At 50.6% G+C, this 14,870-nt stretch overlaps 1 protein-coding gene across 1 annotated transcript in view; it reads left to right on the top strand.

Moving 5' to 3' along the window:
- The window catches only part of LOC132381733 (capping protein, Arp2/3 and myosin-I linker protein 3-like), a 58,157-nt gene that overhangs the window by 12,442 nt on the left and 30,845 nt on the right, over positions 1-14,870 (top strand). Inside the window, exons 4-8 of the mRNA XM_059951305.1 lie at positions 2,380-2,439; positions 4,442-4,560; positions 9,332-9,417; positions 10,874-10,944; positions 11,642-11,715. Of these exons, the coding sequence (XP_059807288.1) occupies positions 2,380-2,439; positions 4,442-4,560; positions 9,332-9,417; positions 10,874-10,944; positions 11,642-11,715 (410 nt within the window). The remainder of the gene's footprint in view (positions 1-2,379; positions 2,440-4,441; positions 4,561-9,331; positions 9,418-10,873; positions 10,945-11,641; positions 11,716-14,870) is intronic.

Raw genomic sequence — 14,870 nt, 5'->3', positions numbered from 1 at the left:
CACTCCCAGGGATCTGTTATTCTGTATATAAACCCCTGAACCCCTGGATCAGATCCCAGCCTGTAACCCACTGCCAGGGATTTGTTATTCTGTATATAAACCCCCTGAACCCCTGGATCAGATCCCAGCCTGTAACCCACTCCCGGGGATCTGTTATTCTATATATAAACCCCCTGAACCCCTGGATCAGATCCCAGCCTGTAACCCACTCCCGGGGATCTGTTATTCTATATATAAACCCCCTGAATCAGATCCCAGCCTGTAACCCACTCCCGGGGATCTGTTATTCTGTATATAAACACCCTGAACCCCTGGATCAGATCCCAGCCTGTAACCCACTCCTGGGGATCTGTTATTCTGTATATAAACCCCTGAACCCCTGGATCAGATCCCAGCCTGTAACCCACTCCGGGGGATCTGTTATTCTGTATATAAACCCCCTGAACCCCTGGATCAGATCCCAGCCTGTAACCCACTCCCAGGGATCTGTTATTCTGTATATAAACCCCTGAACCCCTGGATCAAATCCCAGCCTGTAAACCACTCCTGGGGATCTGTTATTCTGTATATAAACCCCTGAACCCCTGGATCAGATCCCAGCCTGTAACCCACTGCCAGGGATTTGTTATTCTGTATATAAACCCCCTGAACCCCTGGATCAGATCCCAGCCTGTAACCCACTCCCAGGGATCTGTTATTCTATATATAAACCCCCTGAATCAGATCCCAGCCTGTAACCCACTCCCGGGGATCTGTTATTCTATATATAAACCCCGTGAACCCCTGGATCAGATCCCAGCCTGTAACCCACTCCCGGGGATCTGTTATTCTATATATAAACCCCCTGAATCAGATCCCAGCCTGTAACCCACTCCCGGGGATCTGTTATTCTGTATATAAACACCCTGAACCCCTGGATCAGATCCCAGCCTGTAACCCACTCCTGGGGATCTGTTATTCTGTATATAAACCCCTGAACCCCTGGATCAGATCCCAGCCTGTAACCCACTCCCGGGGATCTGTTATTCTGTATATAAACCCCTGAACCCCTGGATCAAATCCCAGCCTGTAACCCACTCCGGGGGATCTGTTATTCTGTATATAAACCCCCTGAACCCCTGGATCAGATCCCAGCCTGTAACCCACTCCGGGGGATCTGTTATTCTATATATAAACCCCCTGAACCCCTGGATCAGATCCCAGCCTGTAACCCACGCCCAGGGATCTGTTATTCTATCTATAAACCCCCTGAACCCCTGGATCAGATCCCAGCCTGTAACCCACTCCCGGGGATCTGTTATTCTGCATATAAACCCCCCTGAACCCCTGGACCAGATCCTAGCCTGTAACCCACTCCCGGGGAGCTGTTATTCTGTATATAAACCCCCTGAAGCCCGTGATCAGATCCCAGCCTGTAACCCACTCCCGGGGATCTGTTATTCTGCATATAAACCCCCCTGAACCCCTGGACCAGATCCCAGCCTGTAACCCACTCCCGGGGATCTGTTATTCTATATTTAAACCCCCTGAACCCCTGGATCAGATCCCAGTCTGTAACCCACTCCCAGGGATCTGTAAATCTATATATAAACCCCCTGAACCCCTGGATCAGATCCCATCCTGTAACCCACTCCCAGGGATCTGTTATTCTATATATAAACCCCCTGAACCCCTGGATCAGATCCCAGCCTGTAACCCACTCCCAGGGATCTGTTATTCTATATTTAAACCCCCTGAACCCCTGGATCAGATCCCAGTCTGTAACCCACTCCCGGGGATCTGTTATTCTATATTTAAACCCCCTGAACCCCTGGATCAGATCCCAGCCTGTAACCCACTCCCGGGGATCTGTTATTCTATAACTAAACCCCTGAACCCATGGATCAGATCCCAGCCTGTAACCCACTCCCGGGGATCTGTTCTTCTGTATATAAACCCCCCGAACCCCTGGATCAGATCCCAGCCTGTAACCAACTCCCGAGGATCTGTTATTCTATATAGAAACCCCCTGAACCCCTGGACCCCTGTTGTCTTCTGCACTCTGGTTGATCTTTCACTGATCCTGTTATTGTTACTATTCTATAGATTTGCTAAGGATGCCCGCAGGAAAATGAACCCCAGGTTGTATGTGGTGACATGTATGTACTCTGATAATAAGTTTTACTTTGACTTTGTTAATGGCTGGGGTCACCTGTCTTGTAAAGACACTGCCCAGAAGCAGGCAATGGCAAACCAGTTGTGTGGAAGAATTTGCCAAGAACAATCATGGTCACGGAAAGACTGAGATCGCCCACGTCTTATGTAATGATGATGATGAAATTCCTGAATCCTTGGATCAGATCCCAACCTGTAACTCAATCCCTGGAACGTATATTTCAGATCGAGAATTCCTTCAACTTCCTCGAAATACAGAACCTCACTCCATTGAATGTGGATCAGGTATGTTGTTTCCTGTATCTAACCCACCCGGGACTGTGTGATGGGACAGTGTGGAGGGAGATTCACTCTGTGTCTGACCCCGGGAATGTGTGAGGGGACGGTGTGGAGGGAGATTCACTCTGTGTCTGACCCCGGGAGTGTGTGAGGGGACGGTGTGGAGGGAGACTCACTCTGTGTCTGACCCCGGGAATGTGTGAGGGGACGGTGTGGAGGGAGATTCACTCTGTGTCTGACCCCGGGAGTGTGTGAGGGGACGGTGTGGAGGGAGATTCACTCTGTGTCTGACCCCGGGAGTGTGTGATGGGACGGTGTGGAGGGAGTTTCACTCTGTGTCTGACCCCGGGAATGTGTGATGGGACGGTGTGGAGGGAGATTCACTCTGTGTCTGACCCCGGGAGTGTGTGATGGGACAGTGTGGAGGGAGATTCACTCTGTGTCTGACCCCGGGAGTGTGTGAGGGGATGGTGTGGAGGGAGATTCACTCTGTGTCTGACCCCGGGAGTGTGTGAGGGGATGGTGTGGAGGGAGAATCACTCTGTGTCTGACCCCGAGAGTGTGTGAGGGGACGGTGTGGAGGGAGTTTCACTCTGTGTCTGACCCCGGGAGTGTGTGATGGGACGGTGTGGAGGGAGATTCAATCTGTGTCTGACCCCAGGAGTGTGTGATGGGACGGTGTGGAGGGAGTTTCACTCTGTGTCTGACCCCGGGAGTGTGTGATGGGACTGTGTGGAGGGAGATTCACTCTGTGTCTGACCCCGGGAGTGTGTGATGGGACGGTGTGGAGGGAGTTTCACTCTGTGTCTGACCCCGAGAGTGTGTGATGGGACAGAGTGGAGGGAGATTCACTCTGTGTCTGACCCCGGGAGTGTGTGATGGGACGGTGTGGAGGGAGATTCACTCTGTGTCTGACCCCGGGAGTGTGTGATGGGATGGTGTGGAGGGAGATTCACTCTGCCTGACCCCGGGAGTGTGTATGGGACGGTGTGGAGGGAGATTCACTCTGTCTGACCCCAGGAGTGTGTGATGGGACGGTGTGGAGGGAGTTTCACTCTGTGTCTGACCCCGGGAGTGTGTGATGGGACGGTGTGGAGGGAGTTTCACTCTGTGTCTGACCCGGGGGTGTGTGATGGGACGGTGTGGAGGGAGATTCACTCTGTCTGACCCCGGGAGTGTGTGATGGGACGGTGTGGAGGGAGTTTCACTCTGTGTCTGACCCCGGGAGTGTGTGATGGGATGGTGTGGAGGGAGTTTCACTCTGTGTCTGACCCCGGGAGTGTTTGATGGGATGGTGTGGAGGGAGTTTCACTCTGTGTCTGACCCCAGGAGTGTGTGATGGGACGGTGGGGAGGGAGTTTCACTCTGTGTCTGACCCCGGGAGTGTGTGATGGGACGGTGTGGAGGGAGATTCACTCTGTGTCTGACCCTGGGTGTGTGTGATGGGACGGTGTGGAGGGAGATTCACTCTGTGTCTGACCCCGGGAGTGTGTGAAGGGACGGTGTGGAGGGAGATTCACTCTGTGTCTGACCCCGGGTGTGTGTGATGGGACGGTGTGGAGGGAGTTTCACTCTGTGTCTGACCCCGAGAGTGTGTGATGGGACGGAGTGGAGGGAGATTCACTCTGTGTCTGACCCCGGGAGTGTGTGATGGGACGGTGTGGAGGGAGATTCACTCTGTGTCTGACCCCGGGAGTGTGTGATGGGACGGTGTGGAGGGAGATTCATTCTGTGTCTGACCCCGGGAATGTGTGATGGGACGGTGTGGAGGGAGATTCACTCTGTGTCTGACCCCGGGAGTGTGTGATGGGACGGTGTGGAGGGAGATTCACTCTGTGTCTGACCCCGGGAGTGTGTGATGGGACGGTGTGGAGGGAGATTCATTTTGTGTCTGACCCCGGGAGTGTGTGATAGGAGGGAGTGAGATAGTATGCCTCATGCATGGATGAGGGGGCAAACAGCCTGTTTCCGTGCTCTGTAATTCTGTCTTTCTCCGTCCCCACTGCAGCTGGCTGTCGATACTGGGAAGGGCTCGTTCTCCCTGTGTTTCGAGAGTGCACACCACCTCAACCAGCTGGTGGATCACATCAACTGCGCCCTGAGCAAGATCTTCCCGGCATCCCCTTCGTGAGTCTCTGTCTTCCCTCTGCCGGAGCGGGTCTGTGTGTGTCTCCCGTGGGTGTCCTTGTCCAGAGCCCAGAGCCAGTCAGGGTCAAAGATGAGTTTATTGTCAGATAGCGTCATGAGCAGCACAGCACAGAACCAGGCCCCTCAGCCTATTGTTCAGCCAAGTCCCATCAATGTGCAGCTGGACATAGCCCTCCCTACCCCTCCCATCCACGTCCCCCTCTTAAACTTCTCCTAAGTGTTGAAATGGAGCTCACATCCATTTCTGCTGGTAACTCTCACCACCCTCTGTGTGAAGAAGTTCTTCTCCTGTTTCCCTTAAACTTTCACCTTTCACCCTTAACTCTTGACCTCCAGCCCCTGTCTTCCAAACTGAGTGGGAAAAGCCTGCGTGCATTCACCTTTCTATACCCCTCATAATTTTGTATACCTCAATGAAACCTCCTCTCAATCGTCTAATCTCTGGAGAATAAACTCCCAATCTATTCAATCTTTCCTTTTACAGCAGATCCTCATGTCCTGGTGAGATCCTTTTAACCTTAGAAATCTCATTCCTGTCGGTAGGTGCACAAAGTACTCCTAATCAGGCCTTACCAACGTCTTAGAAAACTACAACAGAACAACCCATATCCTGTACTCAACAGCTTGATTTATGTCGGCCAAAGCTCTCTTTACGACCCTCACTCCTTCTATCATAATTGTTCTATAATTCATCAGGACCTTGGGTTTCCGCCCAGAATGTTGGCTGTTTACTCTTTTCCACAGATGCTGCCCAACCTGCGGAGTTCTTCCAGTATTTTGTGAACATTGCTTTGGATTTCTGGCACTCTTTATTCTGCATTCTGTTATTGTTTAACCTTGTTCTATACCTCAGTGCTTTGTGCATTGTTCTAATCTGCATGAAGCGTGCGCAAGACGAAGGCTTTCTTGGTAAAAATACCAATTCTGACAGATACACAGGTGCTGCTAGGCACAGGGGAACATAGTTCCAGTAGCATCACAGGGACGTCATGTCAGATCCACACAGCATTCTCAAGCAAAGAACAAATTAAATGTAAATTATACGTGGCACGGCAGAGTAGTGGTTAGCACATCACTTTACAGCAGAGCCGTCCCAGGTTCAATTCCTGTATGGAGTCTGTATGTTCTCCCCGTGACCACGTGGGTTTCCTCCGGGCGCTCTGGTTTCCTCCCACAGTCCAAAGACATACCACTTGGTAGGTCAATTGGTCATTGTCAATTGTCCCATGAGTGGAGTAGGACTAAATTAGGAGATTTCTGTCTGTCTATCTATCTATCTATCTATCTATCTATCTATCTATCTATCTATCTATCTATCTATCTATCTATCTATCTGTCTGTCTGTCTATCTACCTGTCTATTTATCTGTCTATCTATCTATCTGTCTGTCTATCTATCTGTCTATCTATCTATCTGTCTGTCTGTCTGTCTATCTATCTGTCTATCTCTGTCTATCTATCTATCTATCTGTCTATCTATCTATCTGTCTATCTGTCTTTCTGTCTGTCTATCTGTCTATCTATCTATCTGTCTATCTATCTATATCTATCTATCTATATCTATCTGTCTATCTGTCTCTGTCTGTCTATCTGTTATCTATATTTCTATCTATCTGTCTGTCTATCTATATCTATCTGTCTATCTATATTTCTATCTGTCTATCCACCTGTTTATTTATTTATTGATATACCGTCTGGATAAGGCTGTTCTGACCCTTGGAGCCACACCCCCAGTGACCCCCCTCCCCCGATTTAACCCTGGTCTACTCTCACAGGACGATTTACAATGACCAATTGACCTGTCGACCGGTGCGTCACTCAGCTCGGAGCACCCGGAGGAAACCCTCGTGGTCTCGGTGGAAACTCCTTACAGGCAGGGGCCGGAATGGAACCTGGGTCATCGACAGTGCTGTGCTGGACCACTATGCTACTGTGCCGTGTTCTTGAGGCAGTGCCTCGTATAGATATTCCCAGTGGTGGGGAGGGATGTGCCCTCGACTGGGGATCAAAGAACAACAATCAAATTTATTTTCTGTACGCCCGCTCGATACCTAGTCAGCCGATCGCGTGGCAGTAATTCCATGCATTAAAGCATGCAGGCATGGTCAGGAGGTTCAGTCGTTGCCCAGAACAACCATCAGAATGGGGGAGAAGTGTGATCTAAGTAACTTTGACATTGGAATGATTGTCGGTGTTGGACGCGGTGATTTCCTGGGATTTTCAAGCACAACGGAGTTTACAGAGAATGGTGCGACAAACAAAGCCAGGGGCATCTGGTGAGCGGCAGATCTGTGGGTGGAAACACCCCGTGGGAGAGGTCGGGGGAGAATGGCCAGGCTGGTTCAAGCTGACAGGAAGGTGACAGCAACTCAGATAACCACACGTTACAACAGTGGAGTGCAGAACACCGCCTCTGAACACACAACACATCGAACCCTGAACTGGGCCACGGAGGGGCCAGTGTGGTCGGTTCAGGAGCGAGTTCATGCGGTTGCCACTCAGTGAACATTCACACGTATTAGGGATTTGCTGTGGGGTGTCGTCAGGACACGCAACAGTAAACAACATTCAATGATTATGAGAATAAAGAATTATATAAAGTTAGAGCTTAAAGTATGGATTTGGAATAAATACGAGGATGTATTGCCAACGTGACCAGCATTATAAAATGTGGTTTAAAGTGTTGCCAGTGCAGAGACTGAGGGAGTAGATGATCGGGCTGAGTTGTTCTCCGACCTTGGAAATTTACTTGCAAATGTTTCGGTTCCATACGGGGAGACATCGTCAGCACGCCGTTAATTGTAGTGTATCCTTCGAAAGCTTGACCGTTATATACCCACCAATCAGCTGATTGGCTGTCATTACGGAAACTCGGTTGTGATGTGGGTGGAACTCTCGTCGCTGATTGGCTGTGTGGCGTGCACCGTGTGCACTGTGGTCGGGAATTTCGCCCGTATTGGCCCGTCGATTGAGGTTTGAGGTCTGGGCGTTTGTTTGCGGAAAACAGCGCTTGCGTGACATGTTTCTGCGTGACTTTTGCTGCGGCCCAGAGGAAGTTGTGCCCCTCCCGACCTTCATGGGTGGAGGTAAGGGAAAGTTGGTCGTGCCACCTTACAGCCAGTTAATGTCCGTGGACCCTTGTGGGTAGTTTTTTCCCAATTTGGCCGACGTAATTTTTGCCGCAGTCCCTGCAGCAGATGTAATAGAGTGGGGTGGGGGGTGGGGATAACTATAATGGTTGATCAGATTGACTGCCTGGGGGAAGTAACTTTTAAAATGGCACGTAGTTTTCGTTTTAATAGCCCTATCACTCTTTCCAGAAGGGGGCATTCGGAAAGGGCAGTTTGCAGGGTGGGTTATGTCCACAATGTTTCTTTGTCTTGGACACGTACGAGTCCTGCAGAGATGGTATTCTGCAGCCAAAGACCTTTTCTGCTGGCCTGGCAGTTCACTGTATGGTGAAAGGGTGCTAACCAAACCGGGCAGCAATGGCTGACGTGGGGAAGCTCTCTGTGAAGGCAGTGTGGAATTGCACCAGTATCTTCTGAGTGAAGGTGGAATTTTACCAAGTGCACCAATTAGTATTCCCCTCCCCCACTCCTTGATCTTTCCTCGTACAGGTTTTCCACCTGGCACCTACCAGCCTTCTCCTTCCCACCCTCCCCCCACCTTCTTTATAGGGCCCCTTCCCCCTCCCTCTTCAGTCCTGACGAGGGGTCTCGGCCCGAAACGTTGACCGCTCATTTCCACGGATGCTGCCCGACCTGCTGAGTTCCTCCAGCTTGTTGTACGTGTTGATTTGACCCCAGCATCTGCAGAGTATTTTGTATGCACCAGATAGCAGGCCCTGTGCCCAGCCTTTTTGTCAGTAAATAAGTTATTGTTCTGCCATGAGTGGCGGGGTGTAGATACGTCTCCACCAAAAGAGGTGTGAGGCACTTCTTCCCTCCGCTAGCCTGCAGGTCACCCTTGGGCAAGGGGTAGCCCCTCTTTAGCCCCCTGGATCAGGGACACGTGAAGCCATGGGAGCAGGTGGTGGACGGTCGTACGAGCAGCCGGTGCAGATCACAAGTCCTGGTTATGCGACCACTGACGCCGGGCAGGCAATCCCTGAGCGAGGTTCAAGAACAGTTACTGGGTGCTGAACAAAAGAGGTTAACTACATTTCTATCGAGATGTTCCCACAACCAATGATCTCACTTTAAGGACGCTTTATTTTGTTACTTCACGCCCTTGTTATTTATTTCTATCTGCATTTGCACGGCACAGTTTGTTGTCTTCTGCACTCTGGTTGATCTTTCACTGATCCTGTTATCGTTACTATTCTATAGATTTGCTAAGTATGCCCGCAGGAAAATGAACCCCAGGTTGTATGTGGTGACATGTATGTACTCTGATAATAAGTTTTACTTTGACTTTGATAATGTCTGGGGTCACCCATCTTGTAAAGGCACTGCCCAGAAAAAGGCAATGAAAAGCCACTTCTGTAGAAAAATTTGCCAAGAACAATCGTGGTCATGGATAGACCACGATCACCTATGTCATATGACACGGCACATAATGATGATGTCATATGACATGGCGCTGATGGTTCTCCCGCTTGAGGTCCTGCCCAGGGAGCTGAATGTTGAAACGTAGCCAACTGCAGCCATGTTGACGGGAGGAGAGGAGATCCCGTCTCCTGCAGATCTTCTGAGTCCACTATCCTCTGGAGCTTCTCACGTTCCTGCCTCCCTCCATCTCCTTCACAGGCTCCTAGGCCGGGATGTCTCCCCGGACTCCCCCTGCCAGACCGGGACTTCGGAAACCTTCACCACCCAGACACCAGGATGCTGTGGTGAGGAGGGGGAGTGACTGGGGGAGGGTAAGACAGGGGGAGAGAGAGCTTGGAAGGGGTTAGAGACGTAAGAGGAAAGGTGGGGTAGCTGCATGTTAAGACATTGATTTTTGGAATAGAGTGGGGGGGGGGATATGTTGCAGCAGGGGTGGCGAACCCTTGGCACGTGCGCCCAACATGGCACCCACAAAAATCCGTTGGCACACGACATGCAGAGCTGCCCCTCTTGATTCTTTAAACCCCACCCTTGATACTAAAACAGGACGATTATTTGTACTGCCAAATGAAGCAGTGAATGATTTTTCTACAACCCGAGAGCAGTGAGGCGTTTTCACAGGAAATGTCTCACACCGGCTTGGCAGCAGCTAGTCAGAGGTGAGAACCTGTGATGCTGTTCAGTGAAATGCTCGCAGACCTGAAGTACACATCAGTGTTTGTGTGGTGAATGCTTACAATAGAATACTATTTGGAAATGATGTTATTTTTCAATATTAATAATTTTTGAGCAGGTGTTCTAAATACTTCATTTATTTCAACCTGTCACTGTTGTACTTTTATTAACTGTAAAGCAATTAATGCATATAAATAAGCGACAGAACTCATCATTTCCTTCCCTAGTAAAGTCCCTAATTATTGTTTACTTACTGCCTGTTAGCCGCTGGCGTTTCGGGCAGCAATGACGGTCCTCCATCGCTGGCGATGTCAGGGATTCCTTCATCGTGTCAGTAGCTTCCCATCGGTTTTCACTTCTGTCAGTCACGCAAGTCCTGGGTGGAGACTCAGGAATACCGTCACACTCAGCTGTAGAAGGATTTTTCATTGCTGTTTCCGTTACAATTTTGTTTTACCAGTCATGGTTGTCAGCCCTGAGCTGAACCTCGAGGACCGGTGGACCACTCTTAGTCTGGCCTCTACCCTTTGACCTGTTTGGCACTGGTGACCCCACCAAGAGCCAAAGCATAAAGCCCTGACTCCAGCCAACGTAGCCCTCTGGGTCATTGAGGCGTGCAACCCTCCAAACCCTACGACAAGGTTGTGGAGCCCCTGGAGGGATAATTACTGTTACTAATTTGTTAATCAAGGATAATTTCTACTCAATATTTCTATGGCATGCAAAAAAAATTTCAGAAGATTATCATTGATTTGGGTACGTGCTCTCAAGAAGGTTCGCCACCTCCGTATGTTTGGGTTATCTTTTGGAGGTGACTTCAGGGGTATTTCTCAGTGGTATACTTGAAGATTTATTTGGGAAGGTATAACTTGGGAGGGGTATTTCTGCAGCTATCACAGTGGAAGTAGTAGTAACCTTGGGAAGTATGATTCGGGGGTATATTTGATGTGGTATATTACAGGGATGTATTTTAGGGGCCATGTTATCGGGTACGTTTGATGGGATATATTACAGGGTATAATTCGGGGGATAACAGGCCGTGACTCTGCCTGACTCTCTCCTCAGGAGGATTCTCGGAAACATACGCAGCCCTCTGTGATTACAACGGCGTGCCGTGTCGTGAAGAGGTGCAATGGGTATGAACAACCCTCCTCTCGAACCCCTCTCTCGTCTCTGTCCCACCTCTGCCCCCTTCTGTCCCCCGCTCTCACCTCTGCCCCCTTCTGTCCCCCTCTCTCACCTCTCCCCCCTTGTCCCCCGCTCTCACCTCTGCCCCCTTCTGTCTCCCGCTCTCACCTCTGCCCCCTTCTGTCCCCCTCTCTCACCTCTCCCCCCTTGTCCCCCGCTCTCACCTCTGCCCCCTTGTCCCCGCTCTCACCTCTGCCCCCTTCTGTTCCCCCCTCACCTCTGCCCCCTTCTGTCCCCCTCTCTCAGCTTTGCCCCCTTCTGTCCCCCTCTCTCACCTCTGCCCCCTTCTGTCCCCCCCTCACCTCTGCCCCTTCTGTTCCCCCCTCACCTTTGCCCCCTTCTGTCCCCCCCCACCTCTGCCCCTTCTGTCCCCCTCTCTCACCTCTGCCCCCTTTCTCTCCCCATCACTCTCCTCTTCCCCCCTCATTCACCTCTGCCCCCTTGCTCCTGTTCTTTCCCCCTCTCCTGACTCATCCCTCTGTCCCCTTTCTCCTCGTCTCTCCTCTCTCCCCCTCCCCTCTGCCCTCACTTTAGACCCTCACTATCCCCTCTCCCTCTCTTATCTGTCTCTTCCCCTCTGCCCCCTCTCTCCCCCCCACAGAGACCACCCCCCCAATCTCTCTCATCAACTTTTCTCTCCCCCAGGACGTCGACACCATTTACCACTCCCAAGACAGTCGACAATTTAACATCCTGGACTTCAGCCACTTACCGTCTCGGTGAGTTCAGGGGTCAAACTCGGCTACTTCCCAGTGAGAAATCAGGAAGGTAGCCCTCGGGCTGTACGTACAGGACTGTGCAAAGGGCTTGGGCACATATATACATATGCAGGTATCTAAGACTTTTGCACAGTGTTGTAGTAATTTTATGTATCACACTGTACTGCTGCCACAAAAAAAAAATTCATGTCACACGTGTGTGATGATAAACCTGATTCTGATGTGGGTCTCTGTTGTGGACTGAGAGTGGGAAGGGGACAGGGAGAGGGGAATCATGGTTGGGAAAAGGGGAAGGGAGAAGGGAGGGAGGGGGAAGCACCAGAGAGACATTCTGTAATGATCAATTAACCAATTGTTTGGAATCGAGTGACCTTGTCTGGTGTCTCAGGGCTGGCTGTGTCTGCACCCTCACCACCCCCACCTGGCACTCCTTCTCTGCCCCGTCCCACGCCCTCCCACGGTGCTCCACCCTCGCCATTCCCAACATCCTTTGCTCCCGCCAGATTTACAAACTCGCTCTCCGCTCCACGTTGGCAAATCCAGTCCTGTGCAAAAGTCTCAGGGACCCCAGCTATAGACGTCTATTGGGTGCACAGTACTGAAAGAGCCACAACAGACGGACGTGACAGTGAAGAGGGTGTTTGACACGCTGGCCTTCATCAGTCAGGGCACCGAGCACAGGAGTTGAGAGATTACGTTGCAGTTGTACAAGATTGTATGTGTTACTGTGTTCAGTTCTTGGCAATCTGCTACAGTTAAGTTGGAGGGAGCCCAGAGGGAGATTCACGAGGACGTTGCCAGGACTTGAGGGACTGAGTTATGGAGAGGGGTTGGGCAGATTGAGACTTTATCCCTTGGAGTGCAGGAGTCTTGAGGATTGACTTTACAGAGAGGTATAAAATCACGAGGGACAGAGGTAGGGTGAATGCTCACAGACTTTTCCCCCAGAGCTGGGCACAGTTTTGATGGTGAGAGGGGAGAGATTTAATAGGAACCTGAGGGACGATGTTTTCGCCCAGAGGGTGGTACGAGCTGCCAGAGGAAGTGGTTGAGTCAGGTACATTAACAACATTTAAAAGGTACTTGGACAGGGTCGTGGATAAGAAAGGCTCAGAGGGATCTGGGTCAAACACAAACAGAAAAGACTGGTTTAGGTGGGAATCTGGGCCAGGAGAGAGCGGCTGGGCCGAATAGCCTGTTTCCACTCTGTGACTCGGTGATCTGCCTCCTCTCCTCCCATCACCCTACTCCCTGTTCTGAGCCCATTCCTTCCCCCCCCCGTTCATTCTGCAGGGTCACACAGAGCACGGAGAAAGGCCCTTCGGCCCAACTCACCCATGCTAACCAAGATTCCCATCTAGGCTTTATAAAGTCCTGGTTAGGCTGCTTCTGGAATACTGCATTCCATTCTGGCCGCCCCGGGACAGGAAGACTGTAGATGCTCACCAGAGGGCAGAAGCTACAAGGAGAGGCTGGACAAACTTGGGTTGTTTTCTCGGGAGCAGCGGCAGCTGAGGGGCGACCTGATCGAGGTTTATAAGTGAAACCCCCTGTTTTCTCGGCTGCGTAAGTCTCCGGTCCCGCCAAACTCGTGAGACTGAGACGCTCTTCCACCCCAAACCCCGGTTTGTCTGGGTGCTGTGTAATTTGACACCCCGTTACAAATTAATGCCACAAAATAATAGACAGTACTCTGCGCACGATTAAAGGAATTATATATAACCCTCTCTTATGATAACTCCTAAGGGATGCGGCAGATAGTGAGTGCGTGGCTTTGACGATGGAAGCACGGCAGTGCCTCTGCTGCCTTAAGGAGTTTGCAGAGATTCGACATGACATCTAAAACTTTGACAAACTTCCACGTAAGTGTGCTGGAGAGTGTATTGACCGGCTGCATCACAGCCTGGTACGGAAACACCGATGCCCTTGAATGGAAAATCCTACAAAAGGTAATGGATACGGCCCAGTCCATCACGGATAAAGCCCTCCTCAGCACCGAGCACATCTACACGAAACCCTGTCACAGGAAAGCAGCCCCATCATCAGGGACCCCCACCACCCAGGACACTGCTGCCAACAGGAAGGAGGTACAGGAGCCTCGGGACCCTCACCACCAGGTTCAGGGGTAGTGTTACCCCCTCAGCCATCAGGCTCTTGAGCCAGAGGGGATAACTTCACTCAACTTCACTCCCCCCATCATTGAAATGTTCCCACAAACTATGGACTCACTTTGAGGGACTCTCCATCTCATGTTTTTTTATTGCTTATGTTGTTGCGTGAATGAAATTGCCGGAGAGAGTTACTGGTAGATACAAAACAACTTCATTATTCGACAAAACAAGGTACAGCAGGCATCACACGGAAAAGCTCTCGGTGGAAAGGTCCGTTGGCCCAAAGTGGGGCTCGATATTTATGTGCTAAACACAAAGGACAATTCCATATTTACAAAGTAGAGACAATGCTTTCTTTGAAAATACGTGCAAACTTCACACCTTCTGGTTCATATCCAATCCCGCAGATGCCAGCCCCGTCTGTGGACTGGGATCCACAGCTTCTTGGAAATGCATTGTCCCAAAATAAATCCACAATTCATGAACAAGGAACAGAAGGCTGGGAGCCAAGGCCATTTGCTAAATGTAAATGACCAAAAATCACTCAAACAGCTCGTTTATTTATTATTATGTCTTTCTGTTTCTATTTGTACATCTTGTTGTCTTCTACACTCTGTTTGAGCGTTCTTGCAGGGGCATGATCTTCCATTGGTTCTATTATGGTTAATGGATTCACTGTGTGCCCACAGGGAAATGAATCTCAGAGCTGTATATGGTGACATAAATGCACTTCAATAATGACGTCAACTTTGAACTTTGACTGGTTCCCCTTCTCTCCGCTATGGAGCAGAGGGGCCTAGGTGCTCAAATGAATTTTGTCGTAAGTGGCATCATGGGGCAGTGAAGAGGGCATTTGACACGCTGGCCTTTGTCAGGCAGGGTGCAGGAGTTGGGACGTTGGTGAGGCTGCACTCGGAGTATTGTGCTCAGTTTCCTGCTGAAGGAACGATGTCCTGAAGCCGGAAAGAGTACCGAGGGAGATTTGCCCCGATGTTGTCTGGAGTTGGGGGGCCTGAGTTACGAGGAGAGGCTACGCAGACCTGG

The sequence above is a fragment of the Hypanus sabinus genome, chromosome 26 (genome assembly GCF_030144855.1).
Source record: "Hypanus sabinus isolate sHypSab1 chromosome 26, sHypSab1.hap1, whole genome shotgun sequence".
NCBI lineage: Eukaryota > Metazoa > Chordata > Chondrichthyes > Myliobatiformes > Dasyatidae > Hypanus > Hypanus sabinus.
The sequence above is the reverse complement of the archived record's forward strand: the minus strand, read 5'-3'. Positions and strand labels throughout refer to the sequence as shown.